Here is a 21,920-nt window from a genome sequence, read left to right as displayed (position 1 = left end):
AACTTCAGTCTTTAATCTTGAAGGTCATCCCATTCAACTGCCATAAAACATCTTCAGAAGAGAGCCACTAAATTCCACCATATCTTTTTCCCGTGTCCTAAGGCGGAATTACATCCGGCCTGACTCTTTCAGAGGGGCTGCTGCGCCAAACACTATATACCAGTAATTGAATTCGGATTCAATTATAGCTCAATATATCATCATCATTAATGCTGCCTCCAACTCCCAAATGAGTTCAAAGGCTTACCTCCGAGGTTAATGTTAATCTTTTTTCATTATTCATCGACTATCCATGCCTCAAAACACACTCTATCACTTCTTTAGTCCCTCTATTAAAAAATGTTGACATCTTAAACCACTATTTGATCGCCTTCTGCCCTTAGTTAATTAGGTTTAAAATGTTAGATCTTCTAAAAGGCCTAAGAGCAGACAGAGAGAATCTAAAGCCCATTTGAAACTTTAAAAATGCCATTAATCATTTAGTTAAAATAAACACACAACTTATATTACATGTATGATTATGATGAATTCCCAATTTGGCCTGCTCTTGGCACTCTGGCTCAACACGTTGTAGGTAACTGGTAAAAACCATAACGGTAGCATCCAACTTGCTATGTCAGCTCCTCCAATTTGTGCAAAGCTCATACTCCATTCTTCTCACGAGAGTCCTTTGTTCTGTCAGATCGGTGTATGGAAAAGAGTCGCAGCAGAATGGAGCTGTCTGATATTCCAGGAGAAAGCCAACGTTTACATTACATTAGAGGTTTGATATCCCATTGCATCATTTGATACCGTTTCATAAACTGTAGTTTCTGGCTTCATTTTTCAGCCTCAGAGTTTGCCACTTTGCAGATGAAGCCAGATAAAGTTAACGAATACAGATGTTGGTCTCAGTACCACTGCTGGATCCATTGCCATAAAATGCATACTCATGTTAGCTTGTTAAACTAAGATGGTGAACATGTCAAAGTGGCAATCTCAAAGATTTATAATCTCAATACATTTCTTTACGATGTAACACTGGAGGTTTGATTGACCCCACTGATGAAAGTATTTCAATAATATTGCAATAATATTATCATTCTTGGAGTGAAAACAATGGAATGACTTTAGTAGTCTGAGTCTAAAAAAGTCTGAACTAACACTTTTAACTACAAATACTGAACTACACACACACAATTGTGTGTGTGTAGTTCAGTATTTGTTTTGTGTTGTATTCTACAGAAAGAAAACTGTAATAAAGCTTTTTTTTTCCAGGAATGTTGCCACAGACCCAGTTCAAAACACAGTTTGTAATATTGCAAATACTTAAGTATTGAATACATTGCAATATTGTTACCTCCCTCGGCAAAAGATAATGACTTAACAGACATTTATTCAAATTCTGATTGCCACTTCAAACAAAGCAGATACATACCGGCATGCTACGATTGTCATTGTGCGCATGTGAGCGTTGAGGCCATAATCATTGCCAGTGGATCGGTGTGCAGCCTCCGCACACCTTCACTAGCGTCGTTCCATTTTCTCAGCGGAGCAGCATCACTAATTACAATGATTGTTACCCAGTTTAATTGGCTCTGTCAGCAGCAGTCTCGGGAGTCGCTGGAGGTAATTGCATTTGAGAGCGAGAAAGAGAACTCATGATAAACCCTCCAAAAACCTAACGAAAACCTGGGCTCCAAAGGCGGAATAATGGGCTTCCTATCTTTTTTCAATTACAGAAACTGAATGTGGGCAGTAGTGAAGAATTACTGCAGTCCAAATAGATGTTTATTACAGCAGAGTCGTAAAAAGGCAATATGTTTTTAGACTCAACGGAGAATTATTTTAATCACAACATCCATCTACATACAGGTAGTGTGTTCTCATGTGTATTATCTTTTTAAAATATTACATGTATAATGATTCATCTCAAAGGAAATGTGTGGTCCATGCACAACAAGAACAAAGGATTCAAATCTCCTGTAAAGCCTCATAAATTCTAATGGAGCACATACAGAAATTATATAGTTCAAATTATTTATTTTTTTCTGAAGAGCAATTCAATTCTTTCCACAGCTTCGATTTGTTCTCGACTAATCTATAATTGTGACAATAACGCCTCGCTGCTGCAGCCCACCTGTTGATGGACATGTGCCGGGTGCCGTGCTCCTGTAGACACAGTCACTCCAGCCAGGTTTTACATGAATTCAATTAAATGAACTGCACTGAGGCCAAGAACGGCTGACGAGTAAATACACAAACATATAACATTGTGACAATTAAAATGTTAGAGGCAACTATAGGAGGACAAACATTGTAAAGCAAACACCAAGATCAAACATTTGACTCGCTAGCTTTTATTATGGCACTTTGTACAGGTCACATGACAAACGCAACATTCTGGGTTCATACAGAACGAGAAGAGATCCAGATTTAAAACGCATGTTTAAAAGTGATTTGGAAGCATTTTAACCACACACAACAAAATGTCAGTGTAGAAGAGATTTCATTTGTTAAAGTCTTTCTTGATATGATGCTCAAAAGCAAATACTGGTCTGTGTAATCATTTCTCCTCTGTGTGTGAGAAGACTACGAGACATTCAGCTTACCAACACACGAGTAGAAATATTTGCAATTGAAAAGCGGTAACCAGGGAATGTTTGACTTTTTGCTTGATAAATAAATAAAGATTTTACTCAATCACAAAATATTAGCTAATAGTTGACTTATTTTCTCAAATTTTGTTTCAATTCTAACGTGAATATCTTATGTCTCCCACCTCCACACCGTTTCTGAAAACAAATCAAAACTCTGATTATCAAAGAAAGCATCTAGTACCCGCCTCTTCTTCTCTAATAAAAATACAGACATGTGCAAAGAAACTGTACCAAACCAATTCCTGTGTGTGAAGGAGCATCTCAGGTTGTTGTATTTGAACACACACTGTGACATCCATCCACACACACTTTGTGCACGACATTTTTCTACATACAAACAGATGTGGGTTCTCAGGGATAAAAGGTAAACAGGTTGCATTGAAGTGCTACGAGATCTTTCGTTGGCACATGAGGAGTTAAACATTTACAATATTTACATCTGAGATTAAATTATGAGTTTCCATGCGTTTCATAAAAACAAATAGTTTTGTAGAAAATACAATTCTCACATTCCATTTGGATATCGTTTAGTTTGTGTCCATATTTGGAAATTGGATTTAGCAAAAAGAACATAGTTTTAAATGGCATTCACTTAACTTTATATGTCAATTTCTCCTGTTCAGATGAATGTATGATTGGTTCTACATTTGTACAGGATGCATGAGAGGTACGAATTAACAGGAAGCATTCAGAGATTGGATTTGAGTTGAATAAAACTGTCAACCTAAAAGAAGAAAATGGTAGTAAAGGTACTCCAACAAGAGTCACAATAAAGCTGACTGACAGCAATCCTCCAGAACCGGCCACTCTCATGAGCGATGCAGCGAGAAAGAGCGATAGTGTGAGAAACAATACACTTTAACTCCAAACTCGCATCCGCCCCTTGTTTTTGAAGTCAATAAATAAGTGAAAAAAAAGGACTTAAAGTAAGACTGCTTTCTGGATTCCAACACTCCAGACAACGATGTATTCCTCCGATACCATCCTCTCCATTGGTGTCTCAAGTTCATTGCATACCAGGAAGGGTGTGTGGGGGGGGGGGGGGGGGATTGGACCGGTGCAGGATTTGGGGGGTTGGAGGTGAAGTTTACTGGAAGATGCAAGACGGGGAAGTCTAGGTCCGCACCCAGTTGAGAGGTACCCAGAAGGACTCTCGCTCCAGCCTTTCCAAGATACTTCGAAGTTCTGCACAGGCACTGGCTGAGTCCTCCTTGATCAGGACCCGGTCCACCAGGTGTCCGTACTGCTGATCGATCTGAGCCGCAGACTGACGCATCTCTTGGAGGTCTTCGTCCTGTCGTCGAAAAGCAAAAGGATTTAAGTTACAGAAAGCGACACACGCACAGGCACAACACCAGTTCCTTTTGCAAAAGCAATTCAGTGGTGGAAGAAGAATTAGGATCCTTTACTCAAGTAAAAATTATAAGAATACACTGTTAAAGAATACTTATCTTACTAAAGTAAATATTATTAGCAAAATGTTCTCATATATATATATATATATATATATATATATATATATATATATATATATATATATATATATATATATATATACTTCACCAACTATGCTTATTCTGAAATATTTAGGATCTGCAAAAGAGATGTGTGCTCCATCGACGCTATTGACCTGCGACTACTCTTGTCATTGCTATGAAGACGTAGGACTCACTGTCACGCGGCCGTGATCTGCCCCTCCTGGCGAAGTTGCAGCACTGCGACGGCGACGGCTCTCAGGAATGCGAGGTTTGACGAATATTACATAGGGCTTGAACTCTGCTGTCCGCAGCCTCTTCAGGGCCTGGAGTGATGGAGGGTTTACACACAACACAGCAAACACAGGTCACGAATCAGACGTGATCGGAGAGGATACGTCGAGACACTCCACACAGTGAGCAGATGTGATGTGACTGGCGGCCCTCATCCACACTGCAAGCCGCTGCCGCCTGCAGGATCTGTCTTACGCAACACGGTATGAATGTGTGATACGTTTGGATCATCGTCAGTAAACGAGATGTGCTCAGCGGTCGTGTCGTGACGCCTACCTCAGGCTGCACATCCACGACACACATCTTGTTCTTGGCCTGCACAGAGCGGATAGCCTCTATGCTTGTGCCATACTGGTTCTCCTTGTATTCCCCGTGCTCTATGAACCTGCAGGGAACAACAACACTTTCAAGTTATCGGGGAAGAAATCGTGTCGACAGCAGCACAGTATCAGTGTGAGCACACTTGTTGTTGTTTTTTATTCATTTATTTATTTTATTTGCACAATTTGAACAATAAAAATCACACCGGAGATAAATGAATATCACAGTGCAGGAAGAGACAAAAAGCCAACTGGGCTTATATGAAGACTGCACCTAGATAATATATTCACATTTTACAAAATTACAACCATAAAATGAAAAGTGCATAAGATAGACAAGAAAAGAAAAGAAAAAAGGAAAGAAAAATTATGTAATTATATCGAGTCTGTGTAGGCGTGTGTGTGCATGTGTGTGCGTGTGAGCATGTGTGTGTGTGTGTGTGTGTGTGTGTGTGTGTGTGTGAAAGTAAGCATGGCATACTTGTTGTTTAGAGCATCTGCATCAAACTGCTGTTTGGTCACAAAGTGGTACTCCACACCCTCCTTCTCCTGAGGCTTCTTGGGCCTAGTAGTATCTGTGACAACAACAAATGAGGGATGTACTTGTATGTATCGCGTAACGTTGGTTCACTGATAGGTACGGTGTGTCTGACTTGTGACTCACGTGGTACGGCCACTGCAAAACGATGTGTGTTCTCAGCAATCACCCGCTGTTTGAGTTCATTGATTCGTGCTCCAAGAGATCCTTTCGAAGGATCGGGCATTTAAAGGAGAGGAAAATAATTAACTTGGCATGCATCGTCGTGTTGAAAAAGCTCCAGGAAATGGGTCAGCAGAAGCGTGTGACACCTGCTTTGAACCACAAGGTGTCACTGTCATCACAGAGAACATGAATGCCTTTCAGCGGCTCAGTCTCACCGATCAGCACGACCAGCCGGGGCCTTTCGTTGGACCTCTGCTGGTAGCGGGTCACCTCTTCATAAGTCAGGTAGTCGGAGTCCCCGAGATCAGAACCCTCTCCGGAGGATCCTTGCCTGTCCTTGCGACTCAGCCGGAAACTCCTCCGTAGTCCGGCTACAGCGAGGCCAGGGATGCGAGGGGAGAAGGAGCAGAAAGGAAAAAGGTGTTTTGTGAGGTGACATGAGCCATACAGTTATGAACACAATATTAAGTGCACTATTTCACTTAAATGGTGCGGAGACAAGTGTTCTTCACTTAAAAACTGTCATTAGGTAGGTGCAGTGAGCAAATGTTTCAAGTCAAAAGCAACCATTGATAACCATGCATTAAACACCTTTGTAAATAGCGCACAGGGTTGAAAATAGCTCACCCTTATCTGAAGTGTAAATACTTGATAGTGTGCGATATTAGCTGCACTTTGAGCCAATTAGACGTCATGCTTCAACTAAAAATAGGAACACATGCAGCTGACAGAAAAAAAGACATCAGGTGAAGCCGAATGTTCTAAGCAAACTTAACTACATGTTTAACAAATCTCAAAGATCCAAAATAGACATTGTTTTCCAACAATATGGTCCAAACATGGCATGCTGCTCTGAAAGAGGCAACAGTGCTGAGGAAGGACACACAGGACAGCCTGGCCCTGAGAAACACCACATCAGCAGAGAGTGACAGCAAATCAGGGTCTCCCATGGCCAGGACTGTCTGTATCCCCCGTCAGTGGTGTGTACCCGAGGGAATGAGCCGGGCACTGTACCTGAGTAAAATTCCCAGGAAAACACCTGGCCACAGGAGGGCGCCACTGCTTTACACTTAGGAGAGACTATAACTGGCGTTAGAGCATCACACAACCCAGCCTCACACCTCCACACAGGGTGAACGAGCAGCAAACGTGCCTGGTTGAGTGTGCAATGCGTCCAACGCAGCAGGGCCCTCGTGGGGGGGGGGGGGGGGGGGGGGGGGAGAGGGGGGAAGCAGTGCACTGGCCACGGCACAGCAGCAGGGGCAGTTAGTTAGATGCAGGGCAGGAGGGAGGGAGGTTTACGAGGATCCAAACACTGCAAGGTGGAGGGGGGGCGGGCGGAGAGATGGAGGGGAGGGCTTTAAGCTCCAAGCAGAGTGCATGATGGAAAAGCACAAATACTGTTTTAGTAATGTATTTTGTGTTACAGGGAGAAGGCGCTGATCCGTTTTTGTTTTGTTTTTCCGCTGTGTTTTAGATCGCTCCTTGTGCTCATCATCATTCCAGCAGCTCACAGGATGTGGGGGAGTAAAGGGGGGGGGGGGGTCAGGATGAGCTGAAGAAGGGTGAGGGAGGGGAGGCCAGTGGGAGGGGTTGAGAATAAAGGGATATTCCCGCTCCTCTGATATTATTTAAATCATGTTACAGCAAGAGGGAATCAGGACACCAAGCAATAAGTTCAATCTTTTACTGATCATTTACAATAAAGTCCCCTGGAATAATGGTACTAAATTAGGAAATATCTTGAAAGAACAGCTCTATTTCAACACAAGGGCATTTTCATATATTCATATTCATATTATGTGCACTTTGTTTGCTGCACATGTGCTCGCAAATATTTGTAATTTTTTGTAGTGTAAAATGAAGTGTACCAATTGAACACTTTACCATATAAGTATCACCAAAACACAATTCTTCAAAACTTTCAAATGTATAAAACAGCAAGAATTCGGTACTTCAAATCGACCATTGCTTTGCTTTTAATGTCATACATTCTAAGTTCGTTTTTCATGTATCCTGTGATATCTGACACCGTTAACTCTTAACTCCTGGATGCAGTGGAGTCCCTGAAGAGGGAGATCAGTTCCTGGCGCCTTCAGAAGTGTGAATCCATACTTCCTACACGTTTGTTTCGTCATTATTACCCTTTCACGTTTGAAACAAACACTTGTAATGTTTTTTTTTCTCTCTACATCTTCATACGTCTTCCCCTCATCTTCCTCCTCTGGCATCCGTCTCTGGACCCATCGGCCATGGAAACCTTCGCCCCTTCCTGTTATCCCTCAACCCCCCGGCCCCAGACCAGTCAACCCCACACAAGCAGGCGGTTTGACCCCCAAGCCCCGAAGCATCCAGGGAACCAGCGCACGGCCAGGCTGCAGCAGGCAAAGAGCAGTCAGGGAGAAGGAGGTGGAGAAAGATGTACACGCTCTCACCTATGTACTGTCCATTGAAATAGCCCTCACAGTCACAGTCCTCTGTAGGGAGGCAAGCAGGGAAGAGAGGGGGTAAGCACAGGGTAAGAGACCTGGAAGAGTTAAGGAGTAAGGGGAGCTAGAAGAGTTAGAGAGGGAGGAGGGCGGGGCCAAGGGGCGCTGAAGAGGGCAGGCGGGGCAGACAGGCAGCAGGCAGGCAGACAGCGGGAGGCGAGAGCGGACGAGCAGCCAAGAGATATCGAAGAAACGTTGTTGGAGGTAACAGCCACTAACAAAGGCTTGGTAAAGAGATTTGACATTATGAGAGGAGAGGAGAGGAGAGAGATCGCTCTCCTTCCTCTGGAAAGGAGCCAGCTGTGAGCAGAGTCTCTGTGACCCACACACACACACACGCACACGCACACGCACACGCACACACGCCTCGCCTCCCTAAAGATTCACAGCTGGTGTACAAACTGTCTCACAAAAAGACAGCAAATGCGCAAACCCAAAGCAAAAGAAAAAGGTTTACATTCACTCATCTGCGTTGAAATTATGTTCTTTCATCGTATGCTAATACATTAGATTTGACGAACCACAGACATGGGGGAAAAGTACAAAAAAAAAATGGAGAAAACAACATTGAAAACTGCAGCTGAAACTGCAGCAGACTGAAGGATGAAGAGGGAAAACAGAACAAAAGAAAATAGAGCCAGAGGATGACGCAAAAGAAAAGAGGAGCAGCTATTGTTGTCTTTAACAAGCTCTGCATGGTTGGGCGAGTCTCCAGGGACGCTGTACTGCTGCACATCACCTGGTGCAAACACACACACAAGCTCGACAAAGAATCTCTATTCTAACAGCAGGAGGGCAGGAATTAAGCTGGAAGCAGCAGAAATCCACACAAACACACACACACACACATTGAGGCTTTGAGGCCTCTATGAACATTTGCTCGGTGTGAGGATGCGTTCTCTATGAATCACGTTTGTTTCTGCACACGTACCCACCTTTATCACATCCTTGGTCATCTGATTTAGTTTGCAACGAGGAGAAAACGGAGGAGAGCGAAAAACATTAGAGGAGGTGAAGCTCAAGAGGTGAAGCTAAAGGTAACGTCGGTGTGGATGGCAGATAACAGAATGGTATTTGGAAATTTCATGAAATGAGGAGTTGACATTTGAAGAGATTTATCGCTCTCTTCAATGACGTCACAGACAAAGAGGGCCCCTGCTGGGATTTAGGGGAATTAATCAGAGGGCTGGAGGAGCGTGGAGGGAGGCCGAGACAGAAGAGTCCCCGCAGGCTTGCTGGTGCGTGGCGCGCTGTAACGGGGCGAGCTGCCATCCCGCTAAGCTCTTGTTGTCTCCCAGTGGCTCAGGCCTAATCGGATCGCCCGCAGCTTACAGGCCACGAAGAGCCACCACTCACATTACCCACTCACCTGGCCGTTTACACGCCGCGGCTACCGCGTGGAGTGAGGAAGTGAGAAGTGTGCTGTATTGTTGAGGCTTTGTTCCTCAGTGGGTGCAGCTTGTAACGCTGTCTGGTTCTACTTAAACTGCTCGCTGGCCAGATGGACCAAACATGAAAGAGATTAATTCATATCTGTGATCCCTCCCTCCGTCTCTGTGCCCCTCCATGCCTCTCTCTTTCATCCCTTTTAAAAACAGTTCTGCGTAGCGGGCATGGAGAGGACAGACAATGAATACTAATGCCTCTGAAAACGCCAATTATCAGCACAAAAGGTCAATAAATGTCAATAAAAACATTGCTGCATTTATCCAGCGGGGATAGTATTGTCCTCTGATGACAGTGACCGAGTACATTAGTAGTGAAAGAGGAGTTGGTAGTGAGAGATGCTTCAGGTGGTAAACTGTGGTTGTGAAATAATGCTGAAGATGCAGTGAAATCCTGGGAAGCAGAAACTTACAGATGGGCTTTTTAGGGGATTTTGGATTCGGAAGAGTGCCCATTTTCATCCTGTAGGCCAGTCGCCTGGAGAAATGTGCAGCAAACAAAGAGCCAGAGAGGATGGAGGCAGGAGGAGAATCATCAGGTCAGAGATACACAGTCAACAAAAGGTGAGGAGGGAATGTCAGAGCGGTGGAACAGGAGACTTAAACATGACAGAGAGAGACATAAACCCCTTGAAGATGAGACATGTGAGATTATGAGACAACAAACTAGGCCGCCATTCCTCAGAGAAAGGAAGAAGAAACCAAAACTGAGAGAGACACAAAACAATTATAAATAATGTGGCCTCATTGTGGTGGTTTGAGGTCTCTTTCACTATCTATAGACATCTCCTCGTGGCCTCTTGGATATGTGTGCGTTGTGTTGTCGTCTCTATCTATTTGTGGTCATTTATTTGTCTTTCTTTCATCTCTTTGAGATCTCTGTGTCTCCTGTTTTCATTCATCAGTGTTGTAACCCACAGTGCAGCAGTCATATTTATTTAACCTACAAAAGAGAGCATGTAGGCTTTCCAGAGCTCAGATGCTCCTCTGCCATGCATCTTTCTCTGTGTTTAAACCGTGGTTATTAATCCAACAGACGCTGCAGTGTTTGGCAGGGCTCTAACTGCCAGCTGAGATCATCCCGCTGACGGATTATGACACTAACAGTATCAGCGTGCGCCTATTCAAGGCTGTGTTTCAATTTATGTTTTTCCACACTGCTTTGATGCTCCATCTAATCATAGTTGACCCTTTAAAGTAGAACACACAAATGTGGATTTGACAGATTACAAATAGCTGGAGATAATAAATATGGGTGAACAGTGCAGTGCTGCCACTCATGACTTTACACCGCAGGTTTCGGCAGAGACATGATGTGACCCACGGGTGCTCTTACCTCTCCTGGAACAGCTTGGATGGGATGAGTCCTGCCCGCAGGTTGCTGTCTCCCACGCGCTTGGCCTGCCACCACGTGTGGTCGTCTTGGGTCACGACCTGCAGGATGTCTCCCCGCTTGAAGGGAAGTCCCGCCTCTTGGCAAGGCGTCGCCTTGTCTTCCAACGGGACGTACTCAAACAAGGCTCTCATGTACACCTGGATTGTAAGTAAACATGGACAAAGCTATCAACCTGAGATAGAAATAAATACATTTGAATCAGTATGTTATGTGATTTAAGGGATATTTAATCTGGAATGCCACAACAAAAAATAAAAAAAATAAGAATAACACTATCTCCAGACCGTTTCTTCTGAGCACGCTCAGTCACGCACGCTTCATCTCACCTTGCTGTCCTTCAGTCGATCCTCTTCTTTAATGGCAGGGATTATCTTGAGAGTGATGGAGCCTTGGGACTGGGACTACATCACAAATGGATAGAGGAAGAAGGGGAGGGAGGACTGTGACTGCCGCCTCAAACTAAAGACAAACACTCGCCTTTCTTCTTTTAAAAGGCTCTCTGAGGTCAATTTCACTACTATCAGTGCACCCTGTTTATAAATAAATAAAGGATGGACAGACCATTGTAGCTGATGAATCACCTCGATCGTGATCCCGAAAGACTTTCGATCCTAAAGAGTTTGCAGTTTACAAACCACTGCATTTAGCACTGTTTCTGTCTGGGAACCCTGTATGTAATAAAAGAAACATGGCCAGAGCATTTTCTCTCTCTTCTCTTAAAGAAAAAAAAAATAATTTATTTGAGTTCAGTTAAAAATAATAGATCATCGCAAAAAGTATAGAATTGGTGTGCAAAAAGTTATTTTCTGAATATCCCATTGACTTTGAACATTTATTTAGGTTTGGATACCTCATTATGATCCCTGACTTATGAGATTATTGCTTATCTCTGGTGGTGAGTTGGCATATAAAAGTAGTGGCATGTTTCTCCATACTGTTTGAAATTAAGAATTTAGGAAAACACTTTGTCTTCGCGCCTCACAGATCTTCTGACTGTGGCAAATACATTGGAGGTTTAGACTCTCTGTCGGCATTAATGGTGATGGCAGAAAACTCCAATGAAAAGCAACAATGTGGATTTGACAGTTAATTAAAAAGTTTTTCTTTCAATCATGAATGAGCACAAAGATATACGGCAGCAGCATACGAGATAATCCGTGGACAGACAGAAAGAAGCACACACGGATGTCTCTACAGGCAGATAATAAACAATAGTGATTTCCTTTGAGTTGCTTAAAAGTTCAAATGTTAGCACCCATTGGAAAAAATGTTTCATCATATCATAAAAAAATGATTTACTACAAAAGCTGAAAATATATTTCCATGTTGTAGATCTTCACCTGTATTCCTCTAAATCTGCAGCAGAACTGTGAGTCTTACCAGCAGCTGACTGATCTCATCCGGCCTCTTTTGGATCACAGAGACTCCATTGACCTCCCTGAGTTCATCGCCTACATGGACCAAACCTGTGAGGACGATTGGGCAACAACAACAATGACAATCAAAGAGTCTCCACTGGGGATTCTGGGTATTTGATTCACATCTTAACATCAGTATTGTTGTCAGATCCACGGATACGAGCCGCGGCTATCATCAGCTGTGATCTATGTTGCTGCAGCCACAACAATGAAATAAAAGGCAGAGAGCAGCCCGATCAATACTCTCCCCTCAGGACAGAGAAGCACACGTAGCAGACACACTATTGAGCAATCATACTCATGTAAAGTATGCGTTCACAAAGAGACTCGGGGATAGTTCTGAAATCTCTTTCCAGCAATAACTTTTTCCTTCACTTGATGCAACAAGACAACAGAGCCTGAGCTTCATGATTAACAGATGCAAACACTGATTGGCTTACTTTCCCAGCATGCATGTTTCCAATGTCGACGCACACACACACACACACACACACACACACACACACACACACACACACACACACACACACACACACACACACACACACACCTGCATGTGGCTGATAGTTCCATGCTAACGCCCATGAAAGGATCTTTGTCAAGTATCTATTGTGTGATTGATTCTCTGGAGACTCGTGGAGAGCTTTAGGTTTCACCATCAACCACAGCATCCCTCTCCTTTCTCTCCTCCTCCTCCTCCTGCTGCTGCTGCATCTCTATCCCTGTGGCTTTGATCTCACTCATCACAGTATCCACTTTGATTTGTTGTTCCCTATATAAATGCATATTTGCATATTGTTTGTGTGAAACAGTGTCACCAATCTTCACTGGCTGCAAGAAGACAAATGCCATCAAACTGCAGAAAAAAACAGGAGCCTCCTGAGGCATCCTGCAGCTCAGTTTCCTGAGGGCTGTGCCACATTACTGCAAAGTACTGGCTGTCTTCCACGCAGCAACCTTTTTCTCATGTCATACTTGAGTCTTTCCTATTTTATAACTATTCAGAAAAGACAAGAATTTGACTCACAACTTTATTTTTTACAAAAATGGATGGCAACAGCTCAGAACGGGAGGAGTTCAATCCAATTTTTCCTGCTCAGATTGTTACTTTAATTTCACTACGCACATCTGTGTACTACCACAAGGTTGGGGACTGCAGGTACTTGTAGTTTAGTAGCCTGACACGGCTTGTAGAAAGCCCAAAGTAAGAAAAGAAGAAGAAGAAGCACAATTTACCGCTTCGGTCAGCTGCACCTCCTCTCATGATTCGAGCCACGATCACCACCCCAGTGGCTTCATCCCGCCTGATGGTGGCTCCCTGGAGTACAAACAGATAATACAGAGTAATTAAGAGAAAAGAACACGAGGTATCATTCCCATAATCTCTTCCTCTCTCATCCAGTTCTCCTTCCGGCTCTTATGTTCTCCACTCGCATCCTTCACAACCCACCAGCGGCTCCTTGTTCTTCACCAGCCTGACGATCTTTACCGACTCTTCCTCCAGCTCATCCTCAAAGTCATCCGGCAGCGGCGGCAGCACGGGGTCAAAGTTCTTCTGTGCCACGATGTCGTGCACCGAGAGGACGGCCTGATGTCACAGAAAACAGATGTGCTGAACATTCAGTGCTGAGGTTGAGCTGACGGTCTACCAGCTTCAGAGAAGAATTTCGAAGCAAATCAAATGTCTGACAGGAAAACTAACCAAATGAATAGGCACCAGTGCTTCCTCTCCTCGTGATTAAACTATTGTGTATTGTGTAAGGGGGTTCACCTTGAGGTGTGGCGACGTCAGCAGGTGCAGCAGCTCTTTCTCCTCGGTGCTCATTGGTCCACTCTGCAGCTCCTCTACCACCTGCCAGTCACAAAACACGTATGAGCCCACACCTGATCATGAACGTGTACACCGGTAATGCATGCTGCATTTTACTGTGGCATGAATGCAGACGGATACACAGCAGACATGCACACAGGAGAAGATAAGTAGCGAGCAGCTCAGGTCAGCAGTTTCCCCGCTGATAACCGGTGAGCAGCAGGATGTGGAGCTTCATTAGAAAAGCATCGGGATGATTCAGCACTTTGAGAACATTAAAATTCACTTTTGATACCTGCATTGCTTCTCTGTCGGAGCTAACTCATTCTTATTGACTGCCGTGCCCAAGTGGAAAAGGAATTCAGGGTGTGTGTGTGTGTGTGTGTGTGTGTGATGAACTTACATCTTCTGCCAGAGAAGAGGCACTGTGAAGGACGGGTGCTGGACTCTGTCTCTCATACTGTCTCAGCTTCTCATGAATCTGTAACACAAACAGTTTATTAGAGAAGAGAGAATGAGGACACGCTGAAGGTTACTGTGGCCTTCTGGAGTTTTCTTGTAAACGACCAAATGTTAGGCTTAGAGTCCGTGTTACTCGTGCATCGTCTACGTCCCTGGAGCACTGCTACGTGCCTTGGTGCCCTCATGCCATCTGCAGATCAGTGGAATGGTGTAAATCCATAGGCGAAATATGTGTGAATGTGCGTTTTCATGTGCATGCAAGAGACAAACGAAGAAGGGACCAGCTTTTAAAAATACTGCTTCAGAGCACATCTGGAATTATACCATGTTTATACATAACTATATTGTTGGTCTGTAGAAACAAAGAGTGCTCGTCTCCATCAAAACTGCTCAATCCTGTTTTATTATTCATGTCCCCTTTTTTAATTCGTTCAAATAAAGACTGTAGTTTATGAGAAATTCTAAAAATCCTTTCAAAAATGTTGAGATTTGCATCAAGAACTAAACTGCCCCTTGGGAAATATCACTGAAATCATTTTATTATCATTAAAGATGTACTGCCAACTGAATAGAAAGAACATGTCCAAAGAGGACATGAGCACACAGATAGAATGTGACGACGTCCTCACCTTCATGAGATATCCCAAACTGCGCTCACTGAAGACATCTTTGAGGAAGACCATGTCCTCTTTGTGATTGGCATCGGGCCGTAGCTGAGAGGTCAGCAGGGCCAACGTCTCGTGTAACCCTACAGAAGAGAGGAGGAAGGAAAAACCAGCATGCGTATTAACAAGAGCAGATGGAGCACAGCAGTATGGGACGCTATGTGTTGAGCATCTGTGCCAACTCATCTCACCCGCTCCGGCTGTGAGGACCGGCATGGCTTCTTTCATGGGTCAGTGAGGTGAGGAGGGGGGGAAACCTGGGAGGAGAAAGATAAGTATAACTAACATTACAGACAGATACTTTCAGTTTCATTACAGACAGATACTTTCAGTTTCTGAGAGGATGTTCTCTCAAATAGCAAAATAACATAAAGGTATTGGTGTTTATGTGCTTGTGTGAGCGGGTACAACAGATGTAAAGGCATCCAGAGACCCATGTGGGGTAATTATAGCCATATATCATCTCCTTGTGGGCTTCATGCTGTAAATCCGAGCAGCATTTATTCCATTTTCCAGTGCAGTTACCTCATCTTTGGACATGCAGGTGTGTATGTATGTGTCCGCTGGCAATATAGAGCAGTACAAGTAAGAAAAACAGCCCCTGCTGGTACTATCAATCACACTGAGTCTCACCAGGTGTGTTTGAGTTGGTGTGTTGCAGAGCAGGAGAATGGGATCATCAAACAGCATATAATACCGTTGCATACTAGGAAAATGATTTCAGCTATCCATAAAGGACTAAATTGCATGTTTTTCCAGTACATACTGCGCAATAACTTTCTTTATATATTTATATTCATAAGCTGACAGATCTACGCCGCTACAGTCGGCTGAAGAACCGCACAGACTGCTGGATTATTGCAGCCCCTACCGATCAATATCCCTGTCACTCCACTCAATACTCTCCATACTTCCTGCCACGGGAAACACAAGTCAATAACATAAACCACAGACTCCATCAAATCACACTATGATCCGATAACAAAACAGCCAGAAAATGCAGTAAAACCAAAACAACTCAACAAAGCTGCAATAAAGAGCGTGAGCATGTTCACATGAGTTGTGTTGAACATCAACAACAATCAGGATGAGTTTACATAAATGAGGAGGAAAGTTGTCCGTGAGAGTTTCCACCACGTGAGGCTTCTTTTGGTTGTGTCGAGACACAAAGAATTAATAAATAAGTCAAAATGGGCTCGTTTTAGATTTGATATGACATCTATGTCATCTGTCATACAGCATTGGTGTGTTTACTCTGCTGAGATAGTGACAGCAATTGTATTCAGACTGTTTAGAAAAGAAGCTTAACCTGTCTGACAGTCGTGTGCTTGTCTGCTTTGTATGTGCAAAACAAACATAAGCTTGATGAGAGATGTATTCGGCGCATTGATATTCATATTACTGTGTCCGCCACCTTATGGATGCCTGCCAAGATGATGCATCTTGTCTTGGTGTGTCACCTCGCACAGAGACTGTCGAGCTTATAGCAATAATAATTTTGAGAAATCTGTAGATGGAGTAACAGGTGTATATCAGAGGGGTGAAAGCACCTGACGGTAAGCAACATTAAGGATGTTTAAATACAAGACCAAAAGGCCATAAAGCAAGCAGATGGCTAGGACAGGAACACGACTGGAAACAACCGACAGCAGACTATCCAGTTCATTGTGGGGCTTCTGTGAAGCAGATGATTGGGTCAGGTGTTACGCAGACTCTGCAGTGGCAGGAAGAGGACAGAAGAGGAATAGCAGGTCTGCGATCAGAAATGCAGACAAATCAAACAAACAAGTTTAGAAGAGGAAGACTAAGTATCCCAAACAGTCCATCAAGATAAGTGACTGAAGGCCGGGAGTGGGGTGGGGGGGGGGATCTTCCAAGATGAGTGGGAGGAAGGCAGGATATTGCAACTTCAAGGCATCCGGCTGTGCTTATGTATTTCTATGAGCGTGTTCATAGAAATACAGCACGCTACAATTTTATTTTTATGTTTCTATATTGCAAGATTGCAATTTTCTCCCTCCCCCTGAAGCATTTTCTCAATTGTAGCCTTGTACTTGGATGGTACGTACTCCGAATATGATTAATCGCACTGGAGGCGGACTGAGACAGCAATGAGCTCATGAATAATGAACAGAGAGGATATGACAGAGCCAGATAGAAGGATGAGGAAACGATGAAAAGGGAGGCTGCACTTCATCTACTCTTTGTTCCTTCAGGAGATTCAGTGGGAACACAGAAGAGACCGCTGCTGTATTCTTAAGTGTGTCAGCTGGGATTTTCCCCATATAACCTCCCTATTTTAAACTCAGAGGAGGAAGAAAACATGATTATCAAAACAGGTTCACTGGTAAATACAAAGTGCTATCAGTAAGAGACATTTCAGTGCTACTAAAGTGCTACTGAGGTGCTACCTTTCTTATTCAAGGTGTAATCGAAAAAAGATTTGTTTTAGTTTGCGACAGAAGATGTAGAGACTTTCTGCTGTCCTGATGTGAATGGGGAGCTCATTCTCATGACTTCGTTGAGGAGTGTTTAGCTCGCGGTGACGGAGCTACAAGCCGATTGGCCAAATCCATAGTTAAATTATATCGAAAGGGTTAAGACATCTTGATGCCTGAATCTGACAAGACCATGACCCTGTGGTGACTTAAGAGGACATCACTCTTAAGTTCAACCACCACTTTCCAAAAGCATGGCTTGTAGCATGACTAGAGAGACTCGCTTTGATGTGGCTTTCTAATCTCACCATTTTTTGCATCATCAGCTCTTTTTGATATTTCCACCAACGAACAAAACAATCAGAAGCTTGTGGTTCATGACACCTCGCTCTGCAGCAGTTGAGTGAGTCAAGAGTTGTGAGATGATGATATCATCACCATCATCAACATGTTGAGGTCATAAGAGAGAGGCATTGTGGGAGCAAGAGTGGAATAAGGGGATGGATTGAGGTAGTGGCAAGTATGAAGTCTAAGGACTTTTGTGGCTGATAAATATTGGTTGAATAATTAAACAATTCTGGAGATGGAAGTTCTGCATCTCTGCAGCTTGCACCTCATCTCAGCTACTGTACCGCTACTAGCATAACGCGTCAAAATTTCAGACCAAACAGTCGCTGGAAGAGTTGCATTATGGGTTATGTAGTCGCCAAGTTTTGACAAGGAAGAAAACAGACAATACTACTGACTTTGCTACGGTGACTTTAAACTGTCCACTATGAGTTAGATAATATTACAGGAGTGCATTGTTGAATCTGTACCCTTTCATTTTGGTCTAAAATGTTGCGATTATGAATGCTGTTGTGTCCGTGCATGGTTTAGTATGTTTATAGATTTTAAATGTAGTTAATAATGCATAATCCGGAAAAATACGGAGTATTAACTTGACCACTTTGATTTTATTGAAAACATCTCATTGGTCTCTGTAAGCTCGACTAGCAACAGCTCTCTCTCTCTGACTGCCTCTTTAAAACGATGAACAGATGCTCCCGGCTCACGCAGGCCTTCAGAGAGCACCACATTGCCGCTATCTCACATCGCTGCAAAAAAAAACAACCTAACTACAAACATCAAAACATCAAAACGTCACTGATCCAGAAATAGATTCAGACATGTTTTGTTTTTTTCGCATTGCATCGCAGCAAAAAAAAATGTCATTTTCAGTTCAAATCTAGTTAAGAGCTTAGCTGCAGATCACACAAACATGATGGAGCCCTGGTGAGGTCAGAAGAAGTCAGCTGATCAGATAACAGCCTCCGTCATATAACCGTCAACTAGACACATTGAGCTCAAATGCAGAAAGACCAGCGGCTCGTACCTCTGCCACTGCATCATTGACATTAGATTGTGTTCAAGAAGATATTTGTACATTTGTATATTTGTACATATTTGTCTCATTTATACAAAGATAAGTAGTTTGGAATTGCAATATTTAACGAACATGAACACACAACCAAGAGACAACTACTTAACCCCACCCCAATTTGTCTTTGTCATACCAGCTTGCTTCTCAGTCACAAGCCCTGCAGCTGGGGTGACGTCAGCAGGTTCGGCAGGGCATCAGTCGGCCCACACAGCGATAAAAAGACTGCCAAGAGTTTCTTCAGGTCCCCCAAAGTCTCTTTGATGCCTCATCCAGTAAGACCGGAGCCGGAGGAGCTTCTGAAGATACGACAGAGCCGCCACTGCTTTATACCGACAATGAGCAAATGTGTGGGTTTCCCTCTTTCCTCAAAGAATGGCGTTGGCTCTATAATTGATGATTCTTCTCATCATTAAAGTGCATACAAATATGAATCCAATAGCCAAATAATGTCAATAGAATTGTGGAAACGAAAACTTCAAAGATATTCAATTAAGATTGATATAAAAACTGAGGAAATAGCAAATCATCACGTTCAAGAATCTGAAAGTCTTTAAAGTATTTACAGTGGAAGAGAGGCCGTGTTAGCACAATGTATCAAGATGAACGACACGTCTGGTCAAGGTGGATCTTTCAATAACGCTAAAGAGATAAATTGATAGTCAGTAATTTTATATTATTAATATTGATATATTTCGTGGAAAAAAAATATGAATCTGCTGTGTAACAAGTCTCTCTGTCTGGTGAATGTATGAGTACAAAGCTTTCAGTAGAAGTAAGTAGTATACAGTTCAATTTACTAATTTTGTGCTCTGGACGCCTTTTGTAAGTCATCGTGGGATACGATAAGTTAGAATAGTAACACAATTCACTATTTTTTAAATCTACACATTAACTCAATAGCTTGTCAGGGTTAGTTTTGTAGAGGATCACCAGACATTTCTTTTCTCACGATAAAGTCTGCCCCTGGTGTTTTTGGATGAACCATAGTGTATTGAACTACTATTTAGCGACTGTGCTAACAATAAATAAAGCAGGATTTTTTAAACGTGGTCTGTTTGAAACAAGAAAGAAACAGCAGACTCGTGTGTTCAAGTCAAATCTTTTGATTTCTCTCTATAATAGCATCACCTGACTTCTCCCATTATAACCACTACAGCCACTCCAGGTCCCAGTGACCCACCTGATGCGGTCATGCTTCTTGGGAGGACAGTCTCCATTGTTTACGAGCTGCTGGAATATGCCTCAGCCCTCTCGGTACATCCAAAAGATGTTTCAACACACAATGAGCCATCTGCTGTGATTATTGTGACACCTGTGAGGGTATAGGGATCACGAGCAACACCCTCTCAATCATAATAGCTCTCTCTGAAAAATCATCATCGACAAGGCTGTGAAAATGCCTTGGCATCGAGATGCTAAAACAACGAATGCTTGGTCAAGCTGTTCCAAGCAGGCTGCCTTTCAGAGACTATTTTACTCTGCCAGATGACGAGGGTCGACACTGCTCCTGTCTGAGCGACGTGTTTTTTACAATATGGTGGAGGACATTATTTCTGTATCAGTCGCTAAATGGCGAGGACTGATGCCAGAAGCAGGAGTATTTAGCACTGCAACCACTCAAGTATTTCTCTCATGCATGTATTGACACAACACAGGCACAGTAGCACCCGCTGGTGGACAGTATATTTACACACACACACACACACACACACACACACACACACACACACACAGTTCAGGATGACAACGTCCCGGTCAGTCCATGATGTAGCATCTTGGCGGGACTCCTCGCTACCTTGAGATTGAACACCGCTCACACGCTGCTAATCCACTGCCCTAACAATAATGGGAGGAAACACTAAGCATGTTTGGCCAGCATCCAACATGCCTTTCTCACACACGCACGCACGCACGCACGCACACACACACACACACACACACACACACACACACACACACACACACACACACACACCATAATACAACAACAAAACCATCATACAATCTCAATGGGTGTGGTCTAGCAAAAACTTCTATCATCTCCAACATGGAGGTAAACCTACAGATGTTGACAGCTGACACACTCCTGCCCTGTCACTCCGATGCTGCACCCCTCTCCCTGATACCCAAGCACCCACCCACTCACTGCTCCACAGCAAAGCCCAGGCAGATGTGCATTTCCCTTTGTTTCACCTGCTCGGTTTCTTTCTATTCATACTTCCTGCTGTCTGTGTAGAGCATAATGCCGGCCCTCCCTCCCTCCCTTCTCTCTTTCTGTCTCCTCCATCTCTCCGCAGTGCTACAGCACTCTCATCTCCCCACATACAGCACGCCGCGAGCTGGCAGGCGGAGGGAGAAAAGGAAAAGGCACACTGAACAGCAGTGCATCAGACACCTTGTGTTCAACTGGAAACAAAGGTATTACAGAGGCAAATGTGGTCTTCTTACCTTCTCGTCTCTCTGTATCTCCTCCTCTCTCTCTCTCTCTCTCTCTCTCTCTCTCTCTCTCTCTCTCTCTCTCTCTCTCTCTCTCTCTCTCTCTCTCTGTGCTTGTGTCCCTCCTGACTGCAGCCACACTGTTTCTCTCGCTCTGAATCCTCCTCCTCCTCCTCCTTCCTTCTTCCTCCTCCTCCTCTGTTGTGCTGCTCTCACAAACCTGCTGCCGCTGAGTGTCCGCCTCTTTCCCTCTCTTTCAGCCTCCCAGCCCCTCCCCTAACCACCCTCCTCCCTGTACATCACTGATGCTCTCTGGCCACGTCAGTGGATTTAGGATGCTGTAGAAGAGCTGAGCTTTAGTATTTTTGCTGCCTATAAGACGCTGCTGTACCAGATTGTGCATTACATGTATTGGAAACGTAAAGCATAGCTTTCTCAATTGTTGACATGGACCTCAGAAAAAATATACACCAGGGCATGTATATCTCTTGCAATAATCTGAGACTA

General features: G+C 43.6%; 1 protein-coding gene across 3 annotated transcripts; it reads right to left on the bottom strand.

Moving 5' to 3' along the window:
* Positions 1–2,323: 2,323 nt before the first annotated feature.
* mpp3a (MAGUK p55 scaffold protein 3a) lies at positions 2,324–21,602 on the bottom strand. 3 transcript variants are annotated; one of them, XM_068578418.1, is made up of 20 exons: positions 21,426–21,602; positions 15,308–15,373; positions 15,081–15,199; positions 14,393–14,470; positions 13,951–14,031; positions 13,630–13,767; positions 13,416–13,497; positions 12,142–12,227; positions 11,088–11,162; positions 10,702–10,898; positions 9,779–9,843; positions 8,856–8,876; positions 7,867–7,908; positions 6,446–6,511; positions 5,647–5,802; positions 5,393–5,473; positions 5,210–5,303; positions 4,685–4,793; positions 4,312–4,440; positions 2,324–3,933 (listed from the first exon to the last, which is right to left on the bottom strand). In XM_068578418.1, exons 2-20 carry the CDS (start codon positions 15,342–15,344, stop codon positions 3,754–3,756), a joined length of 1,836 nt encoding a protein of 611 aa, XP_068434519.1. In that variant the 5' UTR covers positions 15,345–15,373; positions 21,426–21,602; the 3' UTR covers positions 2,324–3,753. The 3 variants fall into 3 exon arrangements, with proteins under 3 accessions (XP_068434519.1, XP_068434520.1, XP_068434521.1); XM_068578419.1 differs by lacking the exon at positions 6,446–6,511; XM_068578420.1 differs by lacking the exons at positions 6,446–6,511; positions 7,867–7,908.
* Positions 21,603–21,920: the final 318 nt, after the last annotated feature.

The sequence above is a fragment of the Clinocottus analis genome, unplaced genomic scaffold (genome assembly GCF_023055335.1).
Source record: "Clinocottus analis isolate CAN_PGR_092001 unplaced genomic scaffold, fCliAna1.0.p SCAF_16, whole genome shotgun sequence".
NCBI classification, from domain to species: domain Eukaryota; kingdom Metazoa; phylum Chordata; class Actinopteri; order Perciformes; family Cottidae; genus Clinocottus; species Clinocottus analis.
Note: the sequence above shows the minus strand (reverse complement) of the source record. Positions and strands in the feature narration are given on the sequence as shown.

Excerpts from the sequence above, each read along its gene's own strand:
- mpp3a (XM_068578418.1), bottom strand. The coding sequence starts at position 15,344 with ATGAAAGAAGCCATGCCGGTCCTCACAGCCGGAGCGG. Across the intron at positions 12,228-13,415 it reads AGGTGCAGCTGACCGAAGCG|GTTTGGTCCATGTAGGCGAT; the intron begins GTAAATTGTGCT and ends TCGTCCTCACAG. Across the intron at positions 5,474-5,646 it reads CCGGCTGGTCGTGCTGATCG|GATCTCTTGGAGCACGAATC; the intron begins GTGAGACTGAGC and ends ATCCTTCGAAAG.